At 49.8% G+C, this 21,627-nt stretch overlaps 1 protein-coding gene across 1 annotated transcript in view; it reads left to right on the top strand.

The window, feature by feature from the left end:
• The first annotated feature begins 2,130 nt into the window (after positions 1–2,130).
• Positions 2,131–21,627, top strand: part of GTSE1 (G2 and S-phase expressed 1) — a 38,125-nt gene continuing 18,628 nt past the window's right edge. The window contains exons 1-2 of the mRNA XM_040412312.1: positions 2,131–2,258; positions 20,716–20,757. Coding sequence (XP_040268246.1) covers positions 20,742–20,757 — 16 coding nt within the window. The 5' untranslated portion in view covers positions 2,131–2,258; positions 20,716–20,741. The remainder of the gene's footprint in view (positions 2,259–20,715; positions 20,758–21,627) is intronic.

The following is a 21,627-nucleotide window of genomic DNA, read 5'->3' as shown; positions in this document are numbered from 1 at the left end:
AGGACGGGGTGTGTATCTATCTTACAGGCGACCTCGGCGGGGGAGGTAAGGAAGACAGGTGTCTTGAGTTTATCCCGTCTATCCTTCTCCCCGGTGAAGTAAGTCCCTTGACTTAACTTGAATCACTACTGTGTATACACTGTATGGTACGTCCTACTATACCTTCCATACTTGATCACTGGCGCGTGGGCCATTTCGTGCTGTTTTACGTGCTTCTTATATATACACTTACTCTCTCTGTAATAGTTATGTGTAATTGGCGCCTCACTACACCATTATTTGTCTTATTTGCATGTGGTACACTTAACAGTGTCCCCATGTTCTGTCCTTTTTAAGTGGGCAGCTGCCTTTTTACGTTAACGAATAACCACGACCTGGTGCCTCTACGTCAATTTCCAGTTCTCCTTTGGCGCTCTACCTATCTCTTCCCTCATTTTCCCTTCCCTGTTTATACCTTGTCCACTCATCCACTCCAATTTTTCTCTCATTTTTTACTCTTACCGTAAAGAATCCTCTTCTATGTTTGTGTACAAACCTTCTTTCCTCCAGACGCAGAGGATGTCCCCTCGTCACAGTCACAGTCCTGGGGATAAATATATGATGGGAGAGATCTCTGTACTGACCCCTGATATATTTATACATAGTAATTAGATCTCCACTCTGTCGTCTTTTTTCTAAAGTGAATAACCCTAATGTTGATCATCTTTCAGGATACTGTGTGAACCTAGCCTTACAGTTTCATTTATGGAGGATCTGCGCTCCATAAAATGACTTGCAGTTCAGGGAATGTGTAAAAAAACAACAATGGGGGTCATTTATCAATAATAACAACACACTAATGTTACAAATCAAACATGGTGATTTGTTTCACCTCATATATCAAAAGGTGCACGCTGCTTGTAAACATCAACTTGATTATCCGCTTATTTCTCTTGATTTGCGACATTTTAACACCAATGGGCGTGCTAAAATTGGATTTTTTAAAACTGAAATGCGCCATTTCCGCCACCCCTGTCCAGACCACACTTGCGACTTTTGAAGCATATTTGCGATTTTTGAAGTATATTTGAGACATTTCCAGGGGTAAATTGGGACTTTTGTCTCAGATTCCGGAGGTCTTTGTTGTTTTATTTTTGCTGAATGTGAATTTACTGACAGAATCCTGCTGTTTAGCTCATTTATATTAGATACAAATAAATGCATCCTGATTTATTACTTACCTATCACTTGTTCCCACAACAGGTTGGCTTTTTTTTTTTTCATTAAATGTGACTTTTTGATAAAAAGTCGCATCTTTATACCATAAATGCAACTTTTTACACAAAACACCATCACATAAGCTGTCTTAATTGTCCGCAACAATTTGAGCCATTTCTGCCCATAAGTGGATGATAAGGATCCATTCACGCGTCCACAAAATGGATCCGGACCCATTCAATTTCAATGGAGCCGGAAAAGATGCGTACAGCACACAGTGTGCTGTCCGCACATCCGTTCCGCAAAAAATAGAACATGTCCTATTCTTGTCCCCAGACACGTACAAGAAAAGGCATTTCTACTAAAATGTGCAAAATACGGAACGCACATAGCCAGTGTCCGTATTTTGCGGATCCGCAGGTTGTGGTCTGCAAAACACTTGCGGACGTGTGTATGGACCCTTACTGAGGTGCAACATGCGCCAATTTGACATTTATAACTAATTTCTGGCATGATGCATTCTTTATGGTGAAAATTGTGGAGAAAACAGTTGATATATTTGGTGCAAATTAAAACGCCATATGACAAAGACCAGGTGCGTTGTATCTTGTGTTGGGACATTTTGAGGAATAAGGCGCAGGTAGTGACACAACACTAATGCTTCACCCCTACAAGGCACAGTGTATCTACACATCCCGATATAAAGCCCTTTACACAGAGTCCACGTCTAGGGAAGAGGGTGCGAATGTACTGTATCAGTCAGAATCAGAAGTTCTATCCTTAGTAGGAAACTACACTTCCCAGCATGCATTGCAGTACGTGCCGCCCGCATACCCCGTGATCTTGCGTGAGTCTTTAAACCAACCAATCACGAGCCGCTGTTTTTCGTCACGTGAATTCTTCCGAGGTCAGAGGGAAGTTTGAATTGTGCAGCCGTTTCCCCGGTGTGAGTGCCCTCTCCACCGGCTCCTGTGGCAGGCAGGCTTCGCTCAGCCCCAGCTGTGTCCGCTGAGCCTTCCTTCCGATGCTCCTGCTCTCGGACTGAGCCCTCACGCTTCCAGGTGCGGTGCATAGTGTATGGTGATCCTCCATAGTGGGTGGCTGGTGCTGTGTTCTGATTACTGGAAGTGGCCCTGGTAATGGTGGCTTGGCAGTGAAACACTTAAGGTAGGTACTTAGTAGCATGCACCTTGCCGTGGGTGGTGTGCTGCATGCTAAGTGTAAAATATAGGGATGGCCAGGGTGCTGTGTGCCCAGTATTCAGTCTATGAGGGCATGGACACACATGGTGGGGCACTAAGTGGGTTAGTAAGTGATAATGTGAGTGTAACTTTGCAGTAAAACTTGTGGCCGGCCATACACTTTAGAAGGCTGTCAGCCGATCGCTCATTTGGCCGGCCGCTATTTTCCTCGGACCCTAAGTACACCTGCACACTTGGCTGAGCCTGCATGTGTTCTGAACAGGGAGAGGGGGATAAGCTGGGCACCTATGGCGCAGGTGGCTTATTTCTCACAAGAAGGATTGAGCATGTTGAAATTCAGCTGCCTAATCCTAGATCTGAAGTCGATTTGTTCAAAACTTAGTTTGGATACTGTACAGAGCTCTGTCTCAATATAGCAGTCAAAGGTATGGGCTCCAGTGAGGTGAAGTGAGTCTCTCGGGACTTTGGGAATAACTCCAGCCATCGAATTTTCAATAGAGATGGCCTTGCTGTTCGCCCAGCGGTCGTTTCGTGGCGAACTTTGCTCGTTCGCGGTTCTCAGAACGGGCGAACATATGGCGATGTCTGCCGGCGCCATATTTTTTTGCATTGTGCAGAACTCTGACCCATGACACATCCATCAGGTAGGACAGGACAGCCAATTGAGATGTTTCAGCACATGGACATACCCCCACCCTATCACAGAACCCAATCTGGCCGCCATTTTACATTCAGTGTTTTGTCAGTGTAAGGGAGAGGTTGCTGTGTGGAGCAGGGACAGGAGGTTAGGGACCCAAATCGCTAGCTAATAGGGCCACAAAAGTCCCTTTTAAGGACTGGTATAGGTGTGCTATCGATAGGTGTGATATACTTATAATATACTTTCTAACACAGAAAGTATATTATAGTGCATTTGTATTGTGCAGCAGTTGTGTGCGGTTCTGCTGCGATACTGCAGCTACACAGAGTGAATAACACTATTGGAATAACTAATTGAAACTGGTGCAACAGTTGCCCCGAAATTAAGCCCTAGCCCTATTTTGCAGGGTTTTGGGAGTAGGGCTTAAATATAATCCCTACTCCAAAGATAAACCCTAGATAAATGTTATATTTCTGGAAGTGTGGGTGATTCAGCAGCTCAGGAGCGCTCACTAATGGCTCTTGAGCTGCCAGGGCGGGCAGGCAGGACCTCAGTGCCGGAAGTCTCCGCTCTCCCAGCTGATCGCAGGCATTAACCTTCAGTGAAGCCACTAGCCCGCGCATACACGGCGGCTTCGCTAAATGCAAAGTTATGGCGGCAGCCACTCTTCCATCTTCCGTACGGGTACATCGCTGGGTGGTCTGGACAGCTTCTCTACCCTGTACTGCTGCCAGCCCGCACGTTCTAACAATGAGGCAGCCTGGTGCTGGAGGTGCTGATTGGTGAGCGCGTCCTGCTCCCTCCCCCACCACCAATCAGCACCCTGTCATCTCTCGTGCCGGATATCCCTGGTTTTTTGTTCAAGCATAAATGTGATTGTTGTTCATGGAGCCAAAATAAGCCCTAACCCTTTTTTCGGAGAAAAAAAATTATAAAACCCAGTCTTATTTTTGGAGAAACATGGTATATACCTGCTTCCACAAATACTGCTCTTCTCTAGGGACTTTGGCACAGGGTCATTTAGAAAACGACAGGCAGATGAAGAGGCAGGCAATTCCCAGGGGGTGGTAGGGGTCAGGCACGTGCACCAGGCTGGAGCCGAAGTGGGAAGTTGAAGAAGGTGCGTGCGTTTACGTCAAAGGATGCACCAGAGTTGGTTGAGTGGCTCACTTAGCCTTCCTCTTCTGCACCCTCCTCACTCTCTGTTAGGTGCACCCCCAAAGACACCACCACCACCACCATAGCCCCTCCACTCGAGTCAGAGGAATTATTTTCCCATCCATTCCCAGACCATACCGATGCGCAGCCATTCTTGGTGAGGTCTGGGAATGGTCCTTCAGGCTGTGGACCCCCCCTAATTTTTCACTCTGGGATATCTCCTGGTGCTGTCATAGGACGAAGGGATAAATGAGCATTACGTACCGGTAATGTTGTTTTCCGGAGTCCATGACAGCACCACTTTAATTCCCCCCCCCCCCCCCTTTTCTTTTCCACCTTACTCTTCCATTCGGTTCTTTTTGGTGTTGGATCCTGCATCACTGGGTGTGCAGTAAAAAAAATAAAAGCTATAGTACTAAACTCGGATAATGACCGAAACCATGGGATGGAGCTGGTCCGGATGTACTGAAGATGTCTCTTGTCTCGTCTATGAAAACCACTCAGGAGGAGGGGTGTCTGTGAAGATTTATACTTGTGGGTTTCCTGTCCTGGGAGGTGGATCCCTCTTTCCTGGACTCCGGAAAACATTACCGGTACGTAATGATGATGATTTTTCTCACCCTTTCTGGATTAATAGCATTGTCTAATATGCTATTCTATACTTTACGCAAAATTGGCTAGCTGACACATACAGGCCAGATGTACGCACAAAGGAACATCCCCTTGGCCTTCGCGATGAAATGAGGACTATTGATACATTGAGTAAATCTGCTACACGCAGGGATGCCCAACCTGCGGCCCTCCAGCTGTTGCAAAACTACAATTCCCAGCATGCCCAGACAGCCTACAACTATCAGCCTACAGCAGGGCATGGTGGGAGTTGTAGTTTTACAATAGCTGGAGGGCCGCAGGTTGGGCATCCCTGTGCTAGAGGCTTTCCCAGCGCATATACTTATTAACGGAGCTCTCTGTCATAATTGACTAAGGGTACCCATCCATCACCACCCATTTGCTGACAGTGGTGGGAGATCCCTCTGTAGGTGCATGGATGGTGAGGAAGGTATGGGTGATATGAAATGCTTCTATTACCTTAATTCACCTTTCCTCCCATCCTTTGGTTGCCCCGATTCTCAAAGCTGCACTGAAATACAGTCCGTTGTGCGGTGCTAACATAATGGAGAGAACTCCTGTGTAGTTTTCTCCCAAATCCAATACTTTGTACTCTGATAGGGCTCTGTAAATTTAATGCACGTTCATAAAGCTGGCGTTTTATGTTTTGGGGCTCAGAAATTATTTCTGATTACTCAAATGATTTAGCAATAAAGAAATAGATTTTCCCAGTTTCCTCTTCTTTAATAAAGATAACATTTAGACTTCAGTGTTCAGCTACATTAAAGCGTACGGTTATTCAAATATGCTGTATAATAGCTTAAATTAAAAAGTATAGTAAACTTAAAGGGGTTTTCTGGGATTTTAATATTGATGACCTCTTCTCAGGATAGGTGATCAATATCAGAATGGCGGGGGTCCAACACCCAGAGCTCCCGCCGATCAGCTGGTTGAAGAGAAGGCGCGCGCCATGCCAGGACTGCCTTCTCTTTATTGTTTACCTGCTCGCCATCGATATCAGTGGTGAGTAGGTGTAACTACAAGAAGCCATCCCATTCACTTTTATGGGATGGCTCTGTAGTATTCAAGTGTATAGGAACGTGCTGTCACATAGACGTGAATAGGACAACTTCTTGTAATAACACCTACTCACCACTGCGATGGCGAGCAGGTAAACAATTAATTGTTCTGAGAAATAAGTGAATATTGTGTTCAGTGTGAGATTGTGAACCACATGCAAACAAGAGAGAATTTGATTGGCTGTCCATCTTTGGTTCTTTGGACATTGTGACATCAGACACATTATATAAGGAGCTGCAGAGCTAACATTCTCTTGAGGGTTGTAGTTGACAGTGGAGTATTTTCAGTGTTGGTGAGCAGTTTGTACACATTGAATATGGACAGTGAGGACTACCCAGATGAGAAATGGAGGAAGAAAGTTGAGGAGGCAGAGCCAGCATTCTGGCCTTCTCAATTTGGAGAGGTCTTTTGGCCCAGTCTAGAGACCATTCCTGACGAGGAAGAGAATGAGGAAGGAGAGTGGATACAGGATGACGAGGAAGAAAATGGAGATATGGACAAGCAAGACAACATCATTGGACTGAGAAGATTCCAAAATTGCTTTGACCTTGATAAAATCGGTGAGGAAGAGGAGGAAAGTGAAAAGATCCATAAGAGAAGAAAGTGGTGGATTCCAAAATGTCTCAGAAAGAACAGCAGAGGAGCAAAGGCCCAGAAATCAGGATTTCTTAGTGCAGTCTTCTGCTGTTGCAACATCAGGACATTGAAATAAAGGACTTAACATCAAAAACAGTTCCACCATGATAACAGCAGACGTTCATAATAACATCAGTATTTAATGATAATCTTGGACTTACCATCAGTGACCAGGCACCTGACAGAAGACCTGCAGGGCTGGAGTTACCGTGAACATATCATCTGAGAGTTTTTAAGCATTCACGGATTTAATCGTTTATTGTTATTATTTTTATTTTATTAACTCTTAAAAAATAAAATAGTTTTCTCTCGGCTCATGTGCTTTCTGGCTTTCTGTCTGGTATATTATGGTCAAATCTTGTTAGTTGTGGAATGTGGGGAGGGTAGACAATCTGGGTTACATCCATTGTGGGAGCTGTATTCATGGCTATATTAGCTAGTGAAAGTATTGACCGTTAGAGAATGTGTCACCAGTTTTATGGGGTCCTAAGGGAAACATATACTAGTGACAGATCCTTACTTTCTTTAGTTGACCCTGACACTTTACTAAAACCTTGTATTGCATGCCGATGAGTCCCATATTCATAAGCTCCTGGCTTTTTCTGCCCACCTGCTGCTGATTCAGTTGGAAAAAACTGATTAGTCAGTGGCAGGGGGCACAGAAAGCCAGGAGCTCATGAATATCCGGACTTGTTAGCATATACTGGAGCTGTAAGGGCCCGTTCACACGGCGGTTTTTATCGCATAATGTTGATGTGAACAGCTGCGCCGAAATGTTGCCGAAAACCCATTGGCAGCCGCTTCCTTTCTTCCTCCTATTCACTTGAGAGCCACAGATGGGATCAGAACATAGAGCCGCTAACTAGATGTGGCACTAGTGGATTTGATGCAGGGTAAGGGAATATGCTCAATTTTACCTACACGGGCAGTATTGTAAAAAGAAATGTGGATGATACAGGAAGGGGTTAAATGTTAGTTTTCTGTTCAGGTCAGTATGTGTTTTGTGTCTTTATTTAAAGGGATTTTCCAGGATTTTAATATCAGATCAGCGTTGGTCCAACATGAGGCACCCCCGCTGATCAGCTGGTTGAAGAGAAGGCCGCACTTCCTTCATTGTTAACCTGCTCGCTGTCAACAGCTCAGCGGTGACCAGGTGTAACAGCAAGTCATCCCATCCACTTCAATAGGACTGCTCGTTCTTATACACTTGAATATGAGCAAGCCGTCCAATCAAAAATAACGGGGCACCTGCTTACCGATGCGATGTCGGCGACAAGCAGGCATCCCTGGCACAGCGCGTATCCTTCTCTTCAACCAGCTGATGGGCAGGGTTCAACCGATCTGATATTAAAATCCCAGAAAACCCCTTTACTTTTGTTTTGTAGGAAGGTATTTATAATGTGCATTACATACGGTATATTTACATTTTATTGCAATAATTGATAGCTCTACTAGGAAAAAAAGTGTTTCAGATGGGAATCCCTTAGGCTAGATTCACACTAGCGCTTGTATTTTCAGCAGGATTCTAGACATATTTGCTGGGCTGTGGCCAGATTTCTTCTGGTCCCCATTATAGTTAATGGGGAAGTTTGGCAACGGTGTAGCTTCTGGCAATGCAGAGAGATCTGGCAGGTTATCCCCTGCTGGGAGTACAAGCGCTAGTGTGAAGCTAGCCATACTGTTTTAGATCAGGTAAATATGGTGTTAGTTACACTCTGGCTGATACTTTGTTGCAACAATGTATTTCCGTTATTTAAGACCTGAAAGCCGGGTCTTTTTGTACTTGCCCAATTTGAACAGTGATACCCCAGATTGCTATGCCATGGAGCCCATTCGGATAACGAAAGACTATGTGAAAATAAAGACTTTGGCTCCATGGCGATTCTACTGTATTCGTGTAGTCTGAGTGCCATTTACCTAATATGCACTCGGACCGGAGCTATCTGAGGATGTGTTACATGTCTGTTTACTGTAATGGTTGTGACATTGTATGTTTGAGTAGTGATTTCTGTCCTGTTGTCCCCACATGTATAGTGGCGATTTCCCTTTGTCCTGAGAGATAATGGAATTACTCCTCGGTTGTCTCCAGGGTACGTGTCTGTTTACTGCAAGGGTTGTGACATTATATGTTTGAATGGTGATTTCGTTCCTGTTGTCCCCACGTGTATAGTGGCGATTTCCCTTTGTCCTGAGAGATAATTGAATTACTCCTCGGTTGTCTCCGGGGCAGAGGTCTGATGAGGAAGAGGAGGTAGTAACGGCAGCCACCCAGCGGTCTGACGACAGTACCCAGATCAACCCAAGGAGGGTGGTCCCCGCTGTTGCTGCCTGCTCCGAGATCTCTAATGTCAGTGGTGGTGAAGATGACGAATCTGATGCTGACATGTCAATGGAGGTCACGTGGGTGCCCACAAGAGAGGAAGAGAAGGGGAGTTCAGAGGGAGATACGGAGCAGCAGATAGGAAGGAGAAGGAGAAGCAGGCAGAACTTACAGTGCACAGGAGGCAAAAAGCAGACTGCTAATGTATCTGGAACAAGGCATCCACCATGCACAGTCACATCTGGCGCTCCCAGGACGCTGGCACATGCCTCCGCAGTGTCGGGTTGTTTTAACGTGTCCGCTGCTGACAATGGTGTTGCCATCTGCATCCTCTGCTGTCAACGCATAAGTCGCGGTAAGCCCCACACTCACCTAGGGACAACCGCCTTAAGAAGGCACCCGGTTTCCCATCACTGAGCCTAGTGGGAACAACAGTCAGAACCCACAAAGCCACACTCCCGGCGCTACCCGTCCTGCCTCTTCTCCTTCTCCTCTCTCCTCCCATTTGTCCTCCACTCCACCTTCCACCGTGCAGTCGTCGCATTCATCTGGCACAAGGCAGGCTTCCCTGGCCCAAATGTTCAAGCAGGCAAAAGGATTATCCAGAGTCATCATTTTTCTACAACGGCTGACTACTGGCTTGTCTGAACTGCTAGCCTGCCAACTACTGCCATATAAACTGGTGGACTTGGAGGCCTTTAGAAAATCTGTGGCCATTGGCACACCGCAATGGAAGGTCCCCGGAAGGAAATATTTCTCTTAGAAGGGCATCCCTAAACTATATGGTCACGTTCAGCGGCAAGTGAATGAATCTATGACAGTGTCAGTGCCAAGATACATCTGACCACAAACACGTGGTCTAGCAAACATGGGCAGGGAAGGTACATAACTTTTACTGCCCACTGGGTAAACCTTCTGATGGCTGTCAAGCATGCAACCCGTGACACCCGTGTGGATTTGGTATTACCGCCTTGGATTGCATGCAGTCCTCCTCCTCCTCCACCTCCAAAGTGGCACACGTCCTGAACTTGGTCATGCAGCCATTTGTTGCCAAATTCCCCGGGGTCCAGCAGGGCTGTGGAGTCGGTAGATAAATGGTCTGACTCCTCAGTTTTTGGTACTTCTGACTCCTCTGTATTTAATATGCAAATGTATTTTATACATTCCTTGAAGGAAAGAAAGGCAACATACATGTCATTACCACAGAACTACTGGCTAGGAAGCTGCTGCCTTCTCCTTTGTGTGCTGATCTTCTGCTGAAGATGGGGCAGTGGGAGGATCCAGGACGGGGCATTTATTGTAAAACATGATTTCCCTAGTAGAATCCCATAGTCATGTTTAAAGTTTAAGCTAGCAATCTGAGTTTACAAGGTTTTATAGCCTTAGCTGAATGACAGCAGTTTTTCAAATGGTTTACAGCTTCAGTCTTGAACTATTGACTATCCATTCCCTTCACTTATACAAGTGTCTCTAGTCCTGCAAGAGGCTAGGTTAACCATGGGCGTTGCGTTCCCTGTAAAAGCGGTACACAAGACAATGGAAAGTAGAAGTATTGCCGCTCCTTGGCCTTTATTCTTACAGTAAAGAAGTACCATATTTTTTGCAAAAGTGGGGGAAAAATAAAAGTGCATCTTATGGGGGCGAATGCTGCGACCGTCCGGTGAATAGGCTGAGAGGGAGGAGGGGCTGGTGGCCGGCATCTGTTTCTGTAATGGCAGCGGGGCCTGGTGCAGTCACTGTATTCTACTACACCGGGCCCCGCTCACTGTAGTATACGGTAATCATATCTAACTTGTGGGTATTAAAGTATTCCAATCATCTTAAATCTAGCGCTGTACTACTTACTACTAACTTCTTGGCAGTCAGGAGGCCGGGTGGGTGCTCGTAGCGTAGCTCACTACGTCACGCGCTTGCCCTGCCCCCACTTTATGAATGAAGCAGGCACCGGGCCCCGCTGCCATTACAGAAACAGATGCCGGCCCCCATTCACTACACAGGGACACTGTTATGGGGGGGGGGGATCTGTGGATGACACATAAGATAAGATGCTATATATATGTCACCCACAGATGCCACCCATAACAGTGCCACCCACAGACCACCATTAGTTCAAAACCCACCAAAAGCACACCTTTTGGTTCAAAATATTTTTTTTCTTATTTTCCTCCTGGGGTCCAGGACGTCTTGCGGCAGGCCAGGAAAATCTCTGGCCATTTTAGAAGATCTTACACGGTAATGGCTCACCTTGCTGCCGTTCAGCGGCGACACCACTTGCCCGTCAGACGTCTGATTTGTGACAGCCCGACTCGCTGGAACTCCACCTTGTATATGCTTGATGGGCTGCTCCAGCAGAAACGTGCCGTTAAGGACTACCTGTACGAACTCTGCGGCAGGACAGGTTCTGGGGAGCTTGTTTTTTTTCACTTGCATGATCCCCTGAAGACACTGGGTATCCAGCGAAACATGTCGGGATGCAGGGTGCATATGTGTATGTGATTTTTAGGCTCGGTGGCAGTGAAGGAGCTCCAGGTATAGGAGCAAATTATAGCTAATATAGAAATGGGAACAAGGTAACTACAAGCTGCAATAAAATGTAACTGCTGTGAAGCAATATTAACAGTAGCACTAATTTATATCGTGTTTTTTTTTAAGAGAGATTTTATTAAAAATTCAACCTCACATGAAACAAGACGTAGTTAGGTTCTAATGGACTATTTCTTAGTTCACTAATATAGTTAACGTCGACATGTGCTGAGAGGTCGCATCAAATTGTAGTTGTTTTTTTTTCACCGCGCCAGTGGCTGCTCATTGCTCATGCGCGACGCATGCAGACTTCTGCGGCCATTTGATAGGAATTCCACACCCCTGTGGTGATCTCATCGCTCGACGCCCGGGACATGCAGTTCCGGGCGCCGGGCAAGTAGTTTGAACAGTTGTTTAGCCCTGTGCGGGCAAGTAGCAGGGACATGTCGGTTGGGCAGTAATAGGAGCGGTCATATGCTAGCCGCTAGCTGACCGCTCCTACATCTATGTCAGCCTGCCCCTGCATCGTGCATATGAGTACCGTACATATCACTTCCTGCAGGCGGCCCCCGCTCCTCCTGACTCCTGTATCAAAGTCTCCGCCCACCTGCCAGCACAGGAGCGCACAGTAAGTCAGCACACCGTCTCCAGAGACTGAGTAATTGCAGGCCAAGATGGGAGAAGAGGAGTGAGAGACCCCACGGCCCCCTGCAGATGAGCGTTCCTCCCGGAGCCTGTCCACATCGCAGCTCCCAGCCTGAGCTGCAAGCGCTGACTGGGGTCACATAGCATTATACTGATTTATGATGCTATGTAACCCTTACAGTTCTGGAATGTGTTGGATAACACTGACAGCATTATGTCAGTGTTATCCAATACATTCCAGAACTGTAAGGGTTACATAGCATCATAAATCAGTATAATGCTATGTGACCCCCAGCAGCGCTTGCAGCTCAGGCCGGGAGCTGCGATGTGGACAGCCTCCGGGAGGAACGCTCATCTGCAGGTGTGTCAGAAATAAAGGTTGTGCTGTCTGTCTTCTGAGGCTCTGGCCCTGCCTGCAATCTGCACTGCACGTGGTACTTGATAAACTATAATGTCTCCTTGTGGCCCCCGCCCCATACAGTATAACATCTCCTTGTGGCCCCCGCCCCCATACAGTATAACATCGCCTTGTGGCCCCCGCCCCCATACAGTATAACGTTAGTATAAGTTCAGGACAAGTAGATGGTCATGAGGGACAAGTAGATTGAGCCCCCACTTTAGTCCTTCGAAAAGTAGTTTTTTTATTTTTATTTCCACACCCCTGCACCAAACTGGTCAGTCGCAGCCAGGGCGCCATCAGTGACATCGTACCTTACACCTTCTTTCTGGAGCGTGCATTGCGTCATGTCATTGATCAAGCCGTCAAGGAGCAGGAAGATGAGTAAGGTGCAATGCTGGATGAATTCACAGGGGGGGGGGGGGGGGGGGCTACTCCATCTGAGACAAGTCTGCAGGAGTCAGAGGAGGATGGTGCCTGGGGGGAGGAGGAGGAGTAAGAAGGCTTTAAACTTTTCTGGGATCCCTGGTGTTGTCCTTGGATGGAGGGAGGAGACAGAGGACCACATTCTCCTGGGTGATGAGCAGGAGCCAGGGAGCTCCACTGTTTCCAATTTAGTGCAAATGGGGGCCTTCATGCTCCAGTGTTTTGAAGAGGGACCCAGTATAAAAAGCATAAAGGGCAAGGACCAGTACTGGGTGGCAACGTACTTAGACCCCAGGTACAAACACAAAATGGCGGACATGTTACCAGCATCACAGAGGTCTGTCAGAATGCAGCATTTCCAGGCTTTGCTGTGAGAGATTCTGCATTCTGCTGTTGCGGGCGCTGGCAGAGGAATTTCCACCCACAGTGAAACAGGTGTGGGTACCAATCCTACCGCGCCTGCAAGAAGAGGGCGGTTTGAAGATGTGTTGGTCACTTGGGATATGAGATCATTCTTGCAGCCAACCCATTGACAGCCGCCCTCTGGATCCAGCCTCGGAACACCTAGACCGACAGGTGTCCGACTACATCGGGTTAACGGCTGATGTGGACGCGCTGAGAAGCGAGGAACCCCTTGACTACTGGGTGTGCAGGGTTGACCTGTGGCCAGAGCTGGCACAATTTGCCATGGAACTCTTGGCTTGCCCCTTGTCGAGTGTCCTGTCCAAAAGGACGTTCAGCGCAGAAGGGGGGATCGTAACCGATAAGCGCACTCGCCTAGCTCACGACAGTGTGGACTACCTCACATTTCTAAAAATTAATGAAGCATGGGTCTCGGAGGAATTAAACACCTGTGATGACCACGTTTAATTGCATTTCCTCATGCCAGCCCACACATCCGCTACCACCCAGAAAAAAGAATAGTCCCTGTCTTATGTAAATACAGTGGCATAAAAGTCCTTTTCTGTCCGTTCAATGCCTAATGTTTGGGGCCACGGAGGAAGTCAACACCTATGACGACCACATGTTATCGAATTTCAACTACTATCATTTGGGTTTTTTTCAAGAGGGGGGCTTTCGTTAGCCATGTTTTTAATCCAATTTTATATTTTTTGTTCTTTTAAACATATGTATTTGACATCTATTTGTACTGGCCTGCAGTAAAATTTATATCCAATGACGTCTAATATACCTCCAGCCACATAATTGGGGTCCGTTCACATGTCCGTATGTGTTTTGCGGATCTGCAAAACATTGACACCGGCAATGTGCGTTCCGCGTTTTGCTGACCACACATCGCCCCTGAGGAAGCAAGAGGCGAAACCCAGGTCGGGCGTTTTATCTGTAATTGATATTCTGGATACAAGCCTGCGTTTGTGAGTACAATAAGTGTTTTTTTCCGATACACTTGGGGTATTGCACAATATGTTTTATCTTTTATATAAGGATGCCTTGGTGACTGGAGATTACCGATTGGAATCTGTGACTAGGTTGCTGAGAAAACGCTGACTTTGGATGTTATATTTCTACGTTCATGAGTCTACGGTGTGGTGAATAGCGCGGACCTGAACTTTATTTATTTTTATTGGAACTTGAAGGAAAATAGGACCTACGCCCTTAATTCAGGACTGCAGCTAGGAAGAGAAAAAAAAAACATGACTACAAACTTTAATTTCTCGCCCATATTCCTTGGGGGACACAGGAAACCATGGTATAGCTCTGCTCCCTAGGAGGCGTGACACTAAGTGAAAGCTGTAAGCCCCTCCTCCATCAGCTATACCCTTCAGCCTGGAGAGAGAGACTGCCAGTTTTTTGCTTAGTGTCCAAGGAGGCAAGACACTCCCTGCTTAGGCAGGGTTGCTTTCCTATAATTTTTTATTTTTTGCGTTCTTTGTTGTTTTTAATTCGGTTTTTTTCTACTTGCAGGGACAACAGAGGCGCACTAGACCCCTCTGTTTCTCCCGGGGTTGAGTTGCGCCAGTGCCGGTAATGCCGCACTGCCGCCTCCCCCACAGAAGACAAGGTGGACCAGGGCAGCCTCGCTCCCCTGCGTCCCGCCAGCTCAAGGGTCGCCCGCACGCCAAGTCCCTCCCCCGGCTTCCTGCCACTGCGGTGCCAGTAGCTGAAGGGGCGACCCTGCTGGACGGATTGAGGGTGAAGACAGCGGATGGTGAGAGTGGCTGTTCCCCCCCCCCCCCCCCCCCCCTTTTCCTCTCCCTCCCACCGCTGCTACGTCTACGCTTGAAGACTCAAGCGTTTTTTTCCATACATCATCAACCCCCCCCATAGGCATAACTGGGCCGACAACTTTTACCGGGCATCATTTGGGGGGACTTCGGTCTTCTCCAGCGGCAGGGCATCAGGGGGACGGCTGTGGGCAGGAGGCCGTCTGCCACATCCAGGCGCGGCCGGGGCCGCTTACTTGGCGCGAACGGCGCCATTTTAGCTTGGCCGGCACTTCATCCTTCTCGGGGGTTAAATCATATTGCCGCGCGCGCGCGGCTCTACCTTCTCCTTCAGCGCGGCAGGGGGGGGGCGGAGCTTCCTACATGCGCTCCGCTGCTTCCTGTTTCGTCAGGCTCCACATCTCTAGTGCTGCGTGGAATCCTCTCTGCCGTCCGATCCTGAAGCTCTTCATCTCCGTGCCTGCTGCCACTCCTCCACAGCCTCCTTCAGTCTGCTGCCCTTACTGCTGCCGCTTGCGCTGTCCGCGGGTCTGGTAGGACTGTTAACTCCCTCCGTGCCACCAGTGCTGCTGCCTGGGTGTAATCACTGGGGCCCCCCCCTTTTAAGCGCAACATTTTTTCCACCATGTCAGACCCTTCTGCAGCCGCCAAGCCTTGGTACCATGCCTGTACCGCTTGTAGGGAACCCTTTCCCCGGGGGCAGTCTGATCCGCACTGTCCTGCATGCCGGGCTCCACCGCAGCCTCAGTCGCCCGCTGTGTCGCTCCCTGCTTCCTCTGACCCGCCTGACTGGGCTAGATCCCTGTCCCAGGCCGTGGAAAGCCTCACCCATGTCGTGGGCCGCCTAATAGTCAGGCCGCCTACCCCGCAGGATGCCACTCTTACTGTCGCACACTCCGGGTCCACCGCTTCTGCCGCTGCGGCGGGTTCACCCTCTCTTAGTGACCCTTCCCGAGCTAGGCACTCTCAGAAGCGTTTTAGAGTAGAGCGAGCCTCCTCCTCAGATGCCTCTCTCTCTCCGCCACGCGTGCGCACTCAGACGGGCCTCTCCTCTCCAAAGGATTCGCCCTCTGAAGGTGAATTGGCGGCTTCGGATTTGGAAATGGACTCGGCCCTGCGTCCAAGCTAGCCTCAGCGATGGGTCAACTCATCTCTGATATTCGTGACACCTTTAAGGTGCAAGATGACCCCCCTAGCTCTGACGCAGCTAGCGTCTCCTTTATCAGACCCAAGCAGGCCTCCAAAGTCTTTCCAATCCACTCTGATTTCTCCTCCGTGGTGTCTAAGGCTTGGGCTCGCCCGGACGCCCGTTTTGTCAATCCCAAGAAGCTGGATATTTGCTATCCTTTTCCAGCCGATGTTGTGGCCACCTGGTCGTCCCCACCCAAGGTGGACCCCCCTGTGGCCCGTCTGTCAAAGAACACGGCCATCCCTGTTCCCGACGGGTCCTCTCTTCAGTCAGCGGAGGACCGTCGCATGGAGACCCTTTCCAAGGGCATTTTTGCTGCCTCCGGTTCTGCCCTCAGACCGGTTTTTGCTTCTGCCTGGGCAGGTAAAGCAATCTCTGCTTGGGGTGTGCAGCTGGAGCAGGAGTTGGACTCGGACGTCCCCATCCAGGACCTACGTTCCTTGGCCCAGCTTATTGTTCGGGCTGGGAATTTTGTTTGCGAGGCCTCCCTTGATGCGGGAGCCCTTATAGCACGCTCCTCCGCCCGTTTCCGTCAGGAGGGAACTCTGGCTAAAGGTTTGGAAAGCGGACGCTGCCTCCAAACGTTCCTTGGCGGGGCTACCTTTTGCGGGTTCCCGCCTTTTCGGGGTCCGCCTAGACTAGCTTATTTCGGAGGCCACGGGTGGTAAAAGCACCCATCTTCCTCAACCCCAAGCCAGGGGCGCCCCCCGCGGACGCCCTGGTGCGTCTCGTTTTCGGTCCTCCCGCAGGACCTCTGGGGCTCCCCCTGCAGCTGCCGCTTCGGCCCCTCCCCAGGATAAGCGTAGGAAGCCGTTTTTTCGGGCGCAGCCCTCCTGGCGCAGGCCGCAGGCTGCCCGCACACCCACAGCAAAGCAGTCCTCTGCCTGAAGGTGCGCCCCCACCCACCCGGGTGGGGGGCCGGCTCCTCATTTTCAGGGACGTCTGGATGGCTCACGTCTCCGACGCCTGGGCTCTCGAAATTGTGTCTTCTGGATACAAAATCGAATTCGCGTCCTTCCCTCCAGATCGGTTCTTTCGCTCCCGCCCGCCGCGGGACCCGAAAAGCGCGGCCGCGTTCTCCGCGGCTGTTCAAGCCTTACTGGACAGGGGGGTGATTACCCCCGTTCCTCTAGAGGAAAGGTTCCAAGGGTTCTATTCGAACCTCTTTGTAGTTCCCAAGAAGGGAGGTTCGGTGCGGCCCATTTTGGACCTCAAAAGGCTCAACCGTTTTCTCCTCCTTCGACGGTTTCGGATGGAGTCCCTCCGTTCTGCGGTGGCTTCCCTGGAGCGGGGAGATTTCATGTCTTCCATCGATATACAGGATTCCTACCTCCATGTTCCGGTAGCCCGGTGTCACCATCGCTTCCTCCGATTCGCCGTGGGGGACCTTCACTTCCAATTTGTCGCCCTTCCCTTTGGGCTGGCAACAGCCCCCCGGGTGTTCACCAAGGTCCTGGCCCCGGTTTTGGCCTTACTCCGCTCCAGGGGTGTTTTTCTGCTACCGTACTTGGACGATATCCTCATCAAGGCTCCGTCCCTTTCTCAAGCGGTTGCCAGCGTGGATCTCACTCTAGAGACCCTGGCGAGGTTCGGTTGGGTCATCAACTTCCCCAAGTCCTCCCTTCCCCCCTCCAGACAACTGGTCTTCCTGGGAATGCTTTTAGACACGGGAGCGGCGGAGGTACGTCTTCCCTCGGAAAAACGACTGACCCTCCGGGCGATTCGGGGTCTCCTTCTCCACCGTCGACCGTCCTTCCGCTTCTGCATGCGGGTCTTGGGGCAGATGGTTGCCTGCTTCGAGGCGATCCCATTTGCGCAGTTTCACTCCCGCCCTCTCCAACGGGCGATCCTCTCCTCCTGGGACAAATCGCCGGAGTCTCTGGACCATCCCTTCCGTCTATCGCCTCCGGTGCGGTCATCTCTCCGCTGGTGGTTACAGGCCCCTCTTCTGGGCAAGTCCTTTCTGCCGCTCAACTGGTTGGTGGTTACAACCAATGCCAGTCTCTTGGGCTGGGGAGGCGTGTTTCCTCCCCGATCCGTCCAGGGCATTTGGTCTCCATCGGAGTCCAAACTCTCGATCAATGTCCTGGAGCTGAGAGCGGCCCTTCTGTCTCTGCGACACTGGACTCATCTGCTGAGGGGTCATCCAGTTCGTGTGCAATCGGACAACGCCACGGCCGTGGCGTACATAAACCACCAGGGGGGCACTCGCAGCGATGCGGGAGGTCACCAGCATTCTCCGTTGGGCGGAAGCCCACGTCCCGGCTCTATCTGCAATTTTTATTCCAGGGGTGGACAATTGGGCGGCGGAGGTGTTCGAGGCCATTTGCCTTCGTTGGGGCATGCCGGACGTGGACCTCATGGCCTCCAAGTTCAATCACAAGGTCCCCGCCTATCTGTCCAGGGATCCGGGAGCTTGCGGAGCCGACTCCCTCGTTCTTCCTTGGCGAGGCTTCGCGCGTCCATACATATTCCCTCCCATCCCACTCCTGCCCAAGGTCCTTCGGAAGATCGCGGCGGAAGGCGTCTCGGTGATTCTGGTCGCTCCGGACTGGCCCCGCCGGTCTTGGTACGCCGACCTCATGCTGCTCCTGGCAGACGCGCCCTGGCCGCTGCCCGCCAGGGAAGATCTTCTCTCTCAGGGACCGATCTTCCACCCGCGTTTAAGGTCCCTACGTTTGACGGCGTGGTTGTTGAGACCACCGTCCTGACACGTAGGGGTTTTTCTGCGGACGTCGTCCGCACCATGATCCGCGCCCGTAAGCCGTCCTCTTCTAGGATCTATTATAGGACCTGGAGGACCTATTTGGGGTTCTGTGCCGATCTGGGGATTCCTCCGCTCCGCTCCGCTTTTCTCTCCCTACCGTTTTGTCCTTCCTTCAGAGTGGCCTTGCCCAAGGTCTGGGTCTTAGTTCTTTGAAGGGTCAGGTGTCTGCGCTGTCCATTTTGTTTCAGCGCCCACTGGCCCCCCTTGGTCCTGTCAAGACTTTCCTTCAGGGCGTGGCTCACGCGGTTCCTCCGTACCGCCCTCCGGTACTGCCCTGGGACCTGAACCTGGTTCTCTCAGCGCTCCAGGCTTCTCCTTTCGAGCCTCTGCGGACTGTTTCCTTGCGGCTTCTGTCCTGCAAGGTTATTTTCCTTGTAGCCGTCACCTCTCTTCGGAGGGTGTCCGAATTGGCTGCACTCTCCTGTCTGGAACCTTTCCTAGTGTTCCACCAGGACAAGGTGGTTCTTCGTCCGGTCCCTTCCTTCCTTCCTAAGGTGGTCTCCGCCTTTCATCTGAACGAGGACATCGTTCTCCCCTCCTTGTGTCCTTCCCCTTCCCACCCCCGGGAGAGGAAGCTTCATCGCCTGGACGTTGTCAGGGCGCTCAAGGTTTACCTGGAGGTAACCAGCTCTTTCAGGCGTACTGACTCGCTCTTTGTGGTTCCGGAGGGGTCGCGCAGAGGGATGGCGGCGTCCAAAGTTGCTATCGCCCGTTTTGTCAAGATGGCTGTTACTGAGGCTTATCTCGCCGAGGGCAAGGTTCCGCCCCTTGGTGTTACCGCTCACTCCACTAGAGCGGTCGGGGCTTCCTGGGCTCAGAGGAATCGGGCTTCTACGGAGCAGATTTGCAAGGCGGCCACTTGGTCCTCCTTGCACACCTTCACCAAGTTCTACAGGGTGCATACTCATGCGTCGGCTGACGCTGCTTTAGGCCGTCTGGTGTTGCAGGCGGCAGTTGATTGATGCCTCTGGGTGTTGGTCTAGTTTGTTCTGGTCCCTCCCTTCTGGGACTGCTCTGGAACGTCCCATGGTTTCCTGTGTCCCCCAAGGAATATGGGCGAGAAAAGGAGACTTTTGTATAACTTACCAGTAAAGTCTCTTTCTCGCTCTTCCTTGGGGGACACAGCACCCGCCCTTCATTTGGGTTTACAGTTGTGGTTCCGGCTTGGTTGCCCCCGTTGGGGCTTGACAGTTCTTTTTTCCGGTTGGTGGTTATCTTTCACTACTTGGACACGCAACTGGCAGTCTCTCTCTCCAGGCTGAAGGGTATAGCTGATGGAGGAGGGGCTTACAGCTTTCACTTAGTGTCACGCCTCCTAGGGAGCAGAGCTATACCATGGTTTCCTGTGTCCCCCAAGGAAGAGCGAGAAAGAGACTTTACTGGTAAGTTATACAAAAGTCTCCTTTTTATATTGGTTTTAGCACTAAATAGGTGGCTGGGACAGCACTGTAAACATACTTTGGATGATTGTCATGCATACAGGCTACAAAATCGAGAAATCCAAGTTTTTTAAAAGGGATGTGTAGTGTAAAGATATTGATGACCTATCCTCCGAAATCAATATCAGATCTGACACTCCCAGCACCCCTACCGATCTGCTGTTTGAAGGAGTAGCGGCGCTGGTAGGAGAGTGAACTGGGTTCTAGAGGAAGGGGAATAAGTTTACTAACCTGAATATGAAGATTTTGTTTCTTAGGTGATGTTTGTATTTGTGCATTCATGATCTTTCTTTCTGTCTAGGTGGTAAAATCAAGAAGTTATCCATAATGGATGCAGGTGGTGGTAAGAATGATTTTTATATGCAAAATTTTGTAAATGGATGTTTCAAAGAGTTTGTTCTGTGCCAGCTGTATAATACATCAGACCCACACCATCATTTAATCTCTCGGATACTGTTGTCAATAGTGAGTGTGGCACCTGTGGGGTTTAGACAGAGGGATAAGGCTCGCTATGTCCTCCGATCAGTGCCCAGATGGCGAAATCACAGGGATCTGATCGGTTGCTATGACAGCCAGAGACCTTGTGAAGGTTCCCAGTGCTGTTATAGCAAACTGCCTGCTAAGCGGTGTCTGAGGCATAGCTCGGCAGGCAGCCTGTTTGAATTCTATTGCAGTGTATCGGATAAGTGATCAGAAGATCGCAGGATTCGAGCCCCATCAAAGGACTGAAAATTTCTGTAAAAAAAGTTAAAAACAAAACCTAAATACTAACCCCTTCAGGACCTTCATGGTACATGTGAGGTGGAAGTCCGGGGTTTAAATATCACACCCGTGCAGGAGCTGAGCAGGTGCCATAGCTGCTGGGTGCCTGCTGTTTTACAGACATTGTCTGTGATTGGCGATAATGCCAATCATGACCGTTTAATCCCTCAGATGGCATGAGAAGTGATTTTATTTTCTCACAAAGTCTCCCTTTCCGCTAACTTGGGACAAAAATTTAAATCTTTTATGGACTCAATATGCCCCTCACGGAATACATTGGGGTGTCTTCTTTCCTAAATGGGTTCACGTGGGGTATTTATACTGCCCTGGCATTCTAGGGGCCATAAAGCGTAAGAAGAAGTCTGGAATATATGGATCCGTAAAAAACATACGGACATCTGAATGCAGCCTTACAGGGGGGTGATCAATGACAGGGGGGTGATCAGGGAGT

Source organism: Bufo bufo, chromosome 1, assembly GCF_905171765.1.
Source record: "Bufo bufo chromosome 1, aBufBuf1.1, whole genome shotgun sequence".
Taxonomy (NCBI): Eukaryota; Metazoa; Chordata; class Amphibia; order Anura; family Bufonidae; genus Bufo; species Bufo bufo.
This window is presented reverse-complemented; position numbering and strand designations above follow the sequence as displayed.